The sequence below is a fragment of the Musa acuminata genome, chromosome BXJ3-11 (assembly GCF_036884655.1).
Source record: "Musa acuminata AAA Group cultivar baxijiao chromosome BXJ3-11, Cavendish_Baxijiao_AAA, whole genome shotgun sequence".
Classification (NCBI taxonomy): Eukaryota; Viridiplantae; Streptophyta; class Magnoliopsida; order Zingiberales; family Musaceae; genus Musa; species Musa acuminata.
The window spans coordinates 6,694,427-6,705,133 of NC_088359.1; the positions used below are offsets into that span (position 1 = coordinate 6,694,427).

At 40.8% G+C, this 10,707-nt stretch overlaps 2 protein-coding genes across 3 annotated transcripts; one reads left to right on the forward strand and one right to left on the reverse strand.

Annotated features, from left to right (window-relative positions):
- The first annotated feature begins 230 nt into the window (after nucleotides 1–230).
- Nucleotides 231–1,589, forward strand: LOC103970702 (LOB domain-containing protein 15). The gene is made up of 3 exons (XM_009384593.3): nucleotides 231–577; nucleotides 679–925; nucleotides 1,016–1,589. The coding sequence occupies exons 1-3, from the start codon at nucleotides 564–566 to the stop codon at nucleotides 1,403–1,405; spliced, it is 651 nt and encodes a 216-aa protein (XP_009382868.1). The 5' UTR covers nucleotides 231–563; the 3' UTR covers nucleotides 1,406–1,589.
- A 1,762-nt stretch (nucleotides 1,590–3,351) lies between these two features.
- Nucleotides 3,352–7,566, reverse strand: LOC135652855 (pentatricopeptide repeat-containing protein At3g09040, mitochondrial-like). Of its 2 annotated transcripts, none has more exons than XM_065174158.1 (3): nucleotides 4,596–7,566; nucleotides 4,286–4,423; nucleotides 3,352–4,178 (listed from the first exon to the last, which is right to left on the reverse strand). In XM_065174158.1, exon 1 carries the CDS (start codon nucleotides 7,454–7,456, stop codon nucleotides 5,033–5,035), a length of 2,424 nt encoding a protein of 807 aa, XP_065030230.1. In that variant the 5' UTR covers nucleotides 7,457–7,566; the 3' UTR covers nucleotides 3,352–4,178; nucleotides 4,286–4,423; nucleotides 4,596–5,032. The 2 variants fall into 2 exon arrangements, with proteins under 2 accessions (XP_065030230.1, XP_065030229.1); XM_065174157.1 differs by having other exon boundaries at nucleotides 4,553–7,566.
- Between the last annotated feature and the right edge of the window lie 3,141 nt (nucleotides 7,567–10,707).

Consider the following 10,707-nt stretch of genomic DNA (forward strand, 5'->3'; position numbering starts at 1 on the left):
GGTTCGGTTCGACTGCAGGAATCGGATTGAACCAAATCCAATAGATTGGGTTCTATGAAATATTGCCTCTCTTATCAGATTGCGTCTGTAGTAATCATTCTGAATTCAATGCATGTGTCTTTTTGGTATACCAATTCCTTTTACAGAGAGTGCTTCCAAGCTAATCGTATGTCTCTATTCATTCCACAGAAAGAGATGGAAGAGACCTCTCAAAAGCTGAGCATCTGAGACTTTTCCTTTGGTTTCTTACAGAAGTCAACGTCGGAGGTGGCATGACAGATTAAGCACACCTCTCTCTCTCCTCAGAAGCAGAAACATCAGCAGCTGCAACCAAACAAGAAGCCAGCAGTCCTTGTTCTCACCATAATCTCACTGTTGTCTTCCCTTTACGTATCTATCTATGATTTAAGCTTCGGTCCAGTGTCCTCTAATACCTCGCTTCCAAGTACTCCTTCCTTTGCTCATATTCCACCTTTCTGCTCTCACATTCCCCTTTCTCTTTGCCTCCATTCTTCTTCCTCCCTGTCCCCAACTCCATAGCCAGCGCAAAGGAGCATGCCTCAATGTCCACACCAAGGTGAGCAGAATAGGAGAGGGGAGAATGAGCCTCCTTCTTCAAGAATCTTGCACTAGAAATTGATGGTGTTCTTGTTGTTGGTTTATGCCGGTGCACTTCAGGGAGAGGATGGAAGAGGTCGGCAAGAAGATCAAAAGAGAAGCTGACGGCATCACCGATCGGATCGGCAGGCAAGTAGGCCCCGTCGGAACCCTAAACACCATCACCCCATGCGCCGCATGCAAGCTCCTGCGGCGGCGGTGCGCTCAGGACTGCCCCTTCTCTCCTTACTTCTCACCTCACGAGCCTCAGAAGTTTGCCCTGGTGCATAAAGTCTTCGGTGCAAGCAACGTCTCCAAGATGCTAATGGTTGGTCACAGCCAGCTTCTTCTCTTCCTGCTCATGTCTCTGCAGGTACTGATGCAAACCCTGTGTGTTGTTGTCGTCGTCGTCAAGCAGGAGGTTCCCGAGCCCCAGAGAGCTGATGCGGCCAACAGCCTTGTGTACGAGGCGAACCTAAGGCTCAGAGATCCCGTGTACGGGTGCATGGGGGCGATCTCGGCGTTGCAGCAGCAAGTCCAGGCCTTGGAGGCGGAGCTGCAAGCGGTGAGGGCTGAGATCTTGAAACACAAGTACGGGCAAGCAGGTGGTAACATCATCCCCACCTCTCACGCTGCTTTGCTTCCTCCGTCGGCGGCGGTGTCTGTGGCTGCACCACCACCTGTGCCATTGCCATCGCTGTCTCCGGTGACCGACGCCGCCTCCTCTTCCAACTACACTTCCCTTCCTTCCAGCTCCACCAACTACAGCTCCATTACCACGAACCACAATGTCGCATACTTCGGCTGAGATTGCTTGGCACATGCATTGGAGAGAGGTAACATCGTATTGTTGTCGAAGGGTGATCCTAAGTGAGGGGCTTCAATTATCCCTTTTGTATTATGTTAATTTCTGCTGCCAATCCATTCTTGACTAGGTTACTGCATAACTGATGCAGCTCCATTATGAACACTAAGCTTTACTGTTCTTCTCATTTTGGTGGGAGATGAGATGTGGATCTATGCTTGGAATAGTCTCAAGTAGGTTAGATCACGAGCTTTCCCCCCACATGTTAAGAGTACAGAGGTGGTCTTCTGCTAGGAACAGCTGGTCATGGAATCCAAGCTTTAACAAGATAAACAATCTTTTTTCCTTCTCTCTGTCAATGGTTCTTCTTCAATGAACAAGTGGAACAGGGCCTTCTCACATGTTTGTCTGTACCTTTAACTCTCCCTCTTTCAAATCCCAGGGGGGACAGGAAGTATGCTTGATGGATCCTCCCTATGCGAGAGAGAATAGAAGCTTGTGAGAATTTGGTCATGTGGCTAACCCACTCGCACTGGGAATCTTCACAGCTAACCTGACCTCATACTCAGAAAGGTCATCCTCTTTGATGTATCAACATGGAGGAGTAGGTTTTGATCTATCATTCTCGGCAAAACCCAAGTCTCTCATCCTGTGATGGAACTGTTGCCTGGTTGGTCAATGGGATTTGCCAGCTACTTGAATTCTAAAACCAGGTGTGTTTCCTTGGCTTGCAGACTTCCACAAGCACAACTAAAATACTCATGGGGAACTGTGACTTCACAGTCTCCTAGCTTTCCCATCCTTCCTTGCATTCTTCTCCTTCCACTGGTAACCCTAATATATTCTCACAAGGGGTTCTACTGATGTGATGGGATTTGGTCCACCGCCATGGTTGCTTCAGTTTGTCGCATCAGGACCTGTCTTCACTCTCAATAGACCAGCAGCAACAGTTAGACTCTGCAGCAATATTAAACCATGTCATGTTCTTAATTTGTGTTCAAGATAACAGCTCACTCCTCATGCAGCAAAGTTTGAAATGTAGACTTGAAGCCACAGAAATCAATGGCTTTGTTTGGGTTGTAGGTTGTGAAGACTTTGTGGATGTTCTGTAGGGTGTGGTGTAGTGCAAGCTATTGTCCTTTATATTCATTATATATGTACTGTTTTCACTTAATCAAAGAGGAAGGAAGGGTTTCATCAACCACATTGTTAAATCGTTGGGCAACACATGGAGATTTTAAATCATGTCCCCACTGCATCAGCATTTATGTGAGGCATTGACTTTTCAGGGAGTTAATAGTGCCTACAAAGGATTCAGATGACATATATAACCAGAACTATACTTGTTTGACCTTAATTTCATCCAGATATTTAGTAAATATTGTAAGAGTATTTGCATTGATTGTGCACATATCACTGGAAGTAATTTCTTGTAACTTTTCTTTTGTGGAACATATGTTCACAAATTATTCAGTGTTTCATGACAGAAGTCAATGCAGCTTCAAGCTACCTGAGGAAGAGAATCCCTAGGTTCATTTGAAGACACTTCTGAATGAATTCTTTAGGTCAAAGAAAACCAGAGTTGGATACCTAAATCTTTGGTGCATTTACCCTAGAAAACAATATTTGGAGAGGAAAAGGTCTCCAAATAATATGGCTTAGTATATTACCAACATCTCAAGGACAAAGATGAGAGACAGTAGTAGGAGTAGAGTTTGCTATGTTCACCTTGGTGAGAGGAGTTCGTAGAGCAGGTGGCGGTGAGTGAATCAGTGGATCCTCCATTGAAGAGCTGCTGTTCTGAGTGCAACAGGCCCTTCTTGTTCACCAAATACCTGAAATATATATTACATCTCTGTAGTCATTGGAATGATACCCTTGGCAAAAAAATTAGAGTAGACATACCTACTTTGTTGTGTTTACTGATAGTTTCAGATCCCCCTTGCTGAATGAAGAACACCACACTCATATTCCAAGAATAATGGGAAGAGTAAGAGTTCATTTATGACAATCAGATGCAAGTTCATGCAAATATACATTCTTCTTCACAACATGGTGACTTAGTACTGCAGTCTTCTCTCTGGGAAAGCTGGATGTGCCATTCATCAAGATTGATCCATCACAACACTCTTTGCAGTCATTGAGGACATCATTTTTCCATTATTCTAACCAGTTCAAAAAAGATAACTCATATAACCTTGGAGATGAAAAAAATGGATTAACTTGTAAGCCTCATATTATATTCTATGCAGAAGAGAATAATCAACATAAATAAGCTTCGGAATGGATTGTTAGGTCATGTGTTATCGTCCAACCTTTTTAAGGTTATCAAAAGTTTAGTTCTTCCAACTCCAACTAGGAACTGATCCTATAGATCCTGTGATGCATATAAAGCGAAGGATGGAAGATACAAGGTATGGTTCCTAATCGATCTTGCATTAACAGAGAAGTCATGGAAATTTGAGATTAGTGAAAGCACTGCATTTCGTCAACAAGCTCAGGCGCTTTGCTCAACTGCAGTAGTGCATGGTGACTTCTATTTGCACGTCCCCCAAACTTGGAAGCTTCTTCAGCTGCATTAGCTGTCTTCAATCATGTGTTTTATAATGCTTGGTGTCTTAACATCTTGATTTACTTTGCAGTCTGTTATTACTCGATCAGAGTGGATATGGCATTTGACATTGCTGGCTCAGTTTCACTGCATGCTTGAAGGGACTCCCAGTTATGGTGGATCGACAAAGAAGTACATCCTTTTGACTGCTTTTCTTCTATCTTCCTGACATGGTGCACAGAAAAATCAAAGAAAACGATTTGATGAGTACCTGCAATGGACACTGCCGAAGAATTTGACAGTAAGATGTACCTTAGTGTCAAGTAATTTACCTTTTGGCCGGTTGCAGGAGAGAGTGCAGCCCAAAGAATGATCTCTCTTGGCATGTCCAAATATATGACATTAGAGGCCAAAGAAATCCCAGCACTTGGAAGTGGGGATATGGTGAGGACAGCAGAAACATCTTAAATCTTGCATAAGAAGGAATATAGGAATATGTCAGTGCAAGTCTAAAGAGTCACTAAAATTCTGCTTCCAGAATCTAATCAAAACACATAAAATGATTGCTAAAATTCCTAGGAATTATCTAAATCACCTACATGTTTTATCGGCATTGGGTGAAGACAAAGGATTGAGGCAAACCTTCATAATCACCGTTTTGGCAAACTTTCCCAAGTATCTTTTGTTTGGCTGGTGCAAGGGACACCAACTTAGAGACTTTGCAAGAGACTTTAAATTCTAGTCTCTTTTGTCTTCAAATCTAATTACCATTGAATAGGCATCCTCTTGTTGAAGATCCAGCCATCAGCTGATTCCTAAGCTTTTTACATCAGCTAAGAATATACATGGGGAAGTAATGTTCTGCAGGCAACTTGTTCACTGTTATAGCAGTGTCTCTGACACCAGTTGATCAACCTCACGACCAAGAGCATTTTTTATTAACTTCAACTGATAACTTTAACATATGAAGGTAAAAAGTTCCATAAGCTGCTCCCTTGCAAAATTCACCTCTAATGACATCTCTGAAACATTGAATCCACATGATTGTTTGCAATAATTTGATTAATCAGACCTGTGGCTTAGGTGGAAATTATACTATATCCACATGCCTTCTGAATTCTGTTCATTTCCATTTTGATCCTCATTCTTTCAGCATCCTTCCATTTTTCATCTCCTGCATATACATTTGCCATTAATGCATAGGCACTGTCATTATCTGGCACTAACTTAAGGATCCGTTCAGCAGCCAATTCCCCCATCTCTTTATTCCCATAACTACGACATCCACTTAATAGTGATATCCAGATAGAAGGCCAAGGTTCAAAAGGCATGCTCTCAATGACATCTTTAGCCTTTTCAAGAAGTCCATTTCGTGCAAAAAGATCAACCAAGCAGGCAAAATTATCTTTCGAAGGTGACATCCCATAAACATTGCTTACGGATTCAAACACAAATCGCCCTTGATCCACTAGACCCAGATGACTACAAGCTGCAATAACTGCTACAAATGTGGCTTGGGTAGGATACGAATTAGCATATTTCATTTGTTCAAAGATTTCAATGGCTTCTATTATGAGGCCATGATGTGCAAAAGCAGTGATCATGGTATTAAAGAGGATGGCGTCAATACAATCTCTTGAGATGTTCTCAAAGACCTTCTTAGAGCTTGCAATGTCTCCGCACTTTGCATAGGCATCTATGATAGCACTTGCTACACATAAATGCTTCCCAAATCCTCTCTTGATTATATGTGCATGAATGCATGTGGATTGGTCAAGCAAAGCAATATTAGCACACGCATTTAGAGCACAAGACAAGATGACATCATCTGGCTTTTCACCTGAATCTCTCAAGCAATTTAGAAATGAGAGGGCTTCACTGCTGAAGCCAAGTTTTAGAAATGCAGAAATCATGGCCCCCCAAGACACCAAATCCAATGTTCTAATATCTTGGAAAATCTTAAAACAGGATGTAACCGATCCAAAACTAGCATAAGCATTAATCATTGAACTGCATACAGAGCAACACGAATCAAAACCCAACTTGATGATTCTGGCATGGATCTGCTTACCTGTGTCTTGATGTTGGATCCCCTGACAAGCACCCAAGACGTTTGAGTATGTGAATTCATCTGCTTCAATATCCGATTCAATCAAGCTGCAAAATAGTTGCAAGGCCTTTATGCCATACCCATTTAAGTTGTACCCTGCAATCATCTCGTTGCATAGGATGATGTTCCTAGAAGGGTGACTAACGAACAAAAGATCAGCACTGTCCATCAAACTGCATCTGGAGAACATGTATATCAGTGAGTTGACAACCAAGTCATAATGGAAGTATCCAAGATGGTAGGCAAAGCAGCAGAACTGAAGCCCCAGCAGAAGACCATCTGTTGCACCACAAAGCCTGATTATATTGGAGAAAGTAACATGGTCTGGTCTAAAACCAGCTAATAACATACTAGAGAACAAATTCACAACTTCACTCACATCCTCCTCTTTGGCAAGGCCAGAAATTACTGTGTTCCAGGAAGAATTGTCTTTATCCAGTACATGGTAGAAGACATTTAAAGCAGAGTTCTTCCTGCCAGTTCTGAAGTACATATCAATAAGAGAATTCATCACGATGGTATTTGATTCAAACTCATTTCGCACAATCAAGCAATGAACTTGTTGCCCATAATTCAAATCCCCTGTCACTATGCACCCTTTCAAAGCACTAATGTAAGTAACCTGGTCAGGAATCAGCCCCTTCCGGATCACAAAAACTAAACATTGTATCACATTGTGGCTATAGCCATTTAGTGCATACCCCTCAATGATCGCATTCCAACAAGCCAAGTCTGGCTCATCTATACTCTCAAAAACAAGCTCCGCATCTTCAATGTTCCTGCACTTAGCATGCATCCAGAGCAGCGCACTACCGACAAATTGGTTTGTGTCCAGTCCTATCTTCAAAGCAACACAATGAAGAGAAAAGCCAAATTTGATTTGGTCAATGATTGCACATGCACTCAAGACACTAGCAAGAGCGAACTCGTTAGGAATGAAACCTGATCTCATCATCTCCAAATATAACCCTAGACCCATCTCATGCTCATTGTTATTGACCGATCCCGATATCATGGAGGTCCAAGAAACGAGGTTCTTGTCAGTCATTTCATCGAACAAGTTGGATGCACGATCCAACGCCTTACATTTGCAGTACATGGTCAGCAGGTTATTCTGGGAGTAGGTGTCCGGGGAGAACCCGGACTTGATGACCTGGGCATGGATCTGGGATCCCAGGATGGACGAGTTGGTCCGCCAGGAGAGAGTTAGAGCATGAGAGAGGGTCTTTTGGTCCTTTCGAGCATAGAGGTCGGAGATTGGCACAGGGATGCGATGCGGATGACTGGTTGAGCACGAACGGGCACGGAATGAGGAAGAGAGTTGGAGCGATTTGGTTGTGGAGAGCGAGAATGGATTGTAATTCGAGGGTAAACAAATCCTGATCGCTCTCATTGCAGGAGAAGGTTGACAGAGGTCTCATGACCGAGGCAACAAACGCGCCAGGGAGAGAGAGAGAGAGAGAGAGAGAGAGTCCACGACCTTCCCGCCGAACTTGCCTAACTCGTGCTTCCATAGAAGATGTGGGGCCGGCAGAAGCGAGAGAGAGAGAGTCAGACCGAGCTCGACGACTTTCCCACCCAACTGTCTTATCTCGTGGTGATTCGGTGCAATATGTGGGACCCGCAGAAGGGAGAGAGAGAAAGCCGAACGCCTACCCGGACGCAAATTTCTTGTCGTGTCGATTTGATGCAAGATGTGGGGCCCGCAGAAAGGAGGCAGAGAGTGAGAGCGACCCGGAACGCGATCGCCACCCACCTTTCTTATCTCGTGTTGATTCGACGTAAGATGTGGGGCCCACAGAAGGGAGAGAGCGACAGACGGAGTGACCGATGCCTGCGCGGCCCAAGTTTCTTATCTCTTGGGGATTTGATAGATAATGTGGGGCCCCCATAAAGGAGGAGAGAGCGAGAGAGATCGAAACGCCTTCCCCCGCCAGGCTTACTTCTCCCCTGTTGAATTCGAGAGAAGACGTGGGACCCCTTCCCACCCGACGATCAGATAGCCACTTCCTCACCTCGTGATTATTCGAATGAAGATGTGGGTCCCATACCGCTCCTCGGATCAAGTGTGTAGGGTACGACGAGAGTAACTTGCGTCTGGTGATCGATATTGCCAGTGTAGGATAGGACAGAGACAAGGAACATAGTTTTTGTGGGGGTCTGAGGGTACCATAAAAATGTTGTGTGTGCGTGCCGATAAGTAGTTCAAAAATATAAGACTACATATAGCCCCATATAATTACGAATTAAATAAATATGGAACTATGTATTGCCCACATTACTTACTATAACAAATAAATAAAAAAAAAACTATATATATATATATATATATCAGAATTTATCTATAATATAATTCTTTAAATTTATTAACGTTTGCGAATCATATTTTGTCCGAGATTTAAAATCTATACGTGATGTCAATATATGATTTTAAAAATTAAAAAAAATAATATAAAAAGAAAGAAAGAGGACACGAAAACGCAAATCTTATCATAATATAATTCAATATTAGACGATACGATACTATTCGATTCAAGTCACAAATTAAATAAAAATAATCTATCAAAGTCAACGGTTTGGTTTCGACTCCACCTGAATCAGCTTCTTCTGAGTTTGGAAATAACTCAGGGCGATGTTGTCTGTCCTCAGCACAAATCGCGACCCAAGGAGGTAGTGTCGCCAAACTCGTAGGCAGTGGATCACCGCTGTCATCTCCTTCTCATGCACTGGATACCGCCTCTCGGTCTCGTTGAGTTTGCGGCTCTCGTAGGCCACCGGATGACCTTCTTGCATGAGTACTCCACCAATAGCAAAGTCCGAAGCATCTGTATGGACTTTAAAGGGCTCTCCATAGTTTGGCAATTTGAGCACTGGTTCTTCCAGAACAGCAGCCTTCAGATCTTGGAATGCTATCTCACATCTGTCAGACCACTTCCAATGCTGCTCCTTCTTCAGTAACTCCGTCAGTGGGGTTGCCCGCTTCGAATATCCCGCGATGAAGCGTCGATAGTAGTTGACGAAACCAAGGAAGGATCTCAACTCTTGCACCTTCTTTGGAGTTCGCCATTCCGCAACTGCTTGCACCTTCGACTTATCCATCCGAATGGAGCCATCACCGATTCGATGCCCCAAGAATAGGATCTCAGTCTGAGCAAAGTAGCATTTCTCCCTTTTTACGAACAACGTGTTCTCCCTGAGAACCTTGAAAATAAGAAGTTTAAGATATATATATTTTTAAATTCAAAATCTAATGACTTAAGTTTGATTCTTAGTATAAAATTTTTATTCTTATCAATCAAAATCGATGGTTTCAAAATTAATTCGATTCCAATTCTATTTTTCATAAAATCGCTATCAGATATATAAAGGATAATGCACCTAAATAATTTTGAAGAGCATCAGGCATGCACATTTTTTTCTAGCTCTTACGAGAAACACTAACTAAAAGAGAGAGAGAGAGAGAGAGATGGCAATGTCGACGTTTGGGGCTTTGGAATGATGTCAATGTCATCTCTTTGTTTTTTTCTTTTTCACCCTTTTCCTTAAAGTGATATCCATTATGGTATGATTGATATGGACGTCTACATGGATGACATATATCGATATGTCATCACAATAGCACCCACTAGGGTGAGTGCAACTCCTCTACGGCATTGTCCATGGAGAACTCTACAATGCGACACTTTCAAATGAGTCTAAGTCGTCACCCATAAAAAAGGAAAGAAAAGTGATTGTTAAAAGATAAAATTGTGTCTTTGTTATGACATCTTGATTGATACTATATTATCGTATAATATGTTTTGATAAGTCTCATCTTTCAATTCATATAAAATCATCTTATAAAAAAATTAAAAATATTAGCGAAATATATAAATATATATTATAAAATAAAAAAACATTCATCTTTGTCAAATCGGGATGACCAATATTCAATCAATGATTAAGTCACATGAACATTAACCGAATATCAAATATTAATATAATATTTTACTCATATTCTATAATATTTATTTTCAGTTGAATAAATTATAAAAACCCGTTAGCTCACTGTATCTATCATTTACTTGAAACATTCGTATTGTTTTATTACTAACTTGAATATCTAAGCGATCATATCGAACACCTCACGAAATCTTGAAATTTATACATGTCAGATCTAGATTTCTTATTTGTACGAGTTTGAAACAAATCATACTGATCCAATATTCATTGATATTTTCTCATATCATTCATAATATTTTAGTACTTGTACGATATATTTCATATTCTTTATGTATGTATATACGTATGTATGTATGTATATATATGTATGTATATATATATATATATATGTATATATATATATGTATGTATATATATATATGTATATATGTATGTATATATATATGTATATATATATATATATATGTATATATATATATATGTATATATATATATATATATATATATATATATATATAAAATAAATATATATATATATATACATATATATATATGTATATATATAAGCATATCTATATATATGGTAATCATCGATATAATTACTTTAATTTTTCTTTAAATATACATATATAATATACATTTAACTATTTTTTCTTCTTAAGAATGTGTGATATTTTTAAGGATACTGAAATATATCTAAAT

Excerpts from the sequence above, each read along its gene's own strand:
- LOC103970702 (XM_009384593.3), top strand. Across the intron at positions 926-1,015 it reads ACGTCTCCAAGATGCTAATG|GAGGTTCCCGAGCCCCAGAG; the intron begins GTTGGTCACAGC and ends GTCGTCAAGCAG.
- LOC135652855 (XM_065174158.1), bottom strand. The coding sequence starts at position 7,456 with ATGAGAGCGATCAGGATTTGTTTACCCTCGAATTACAATCCATTCTCG.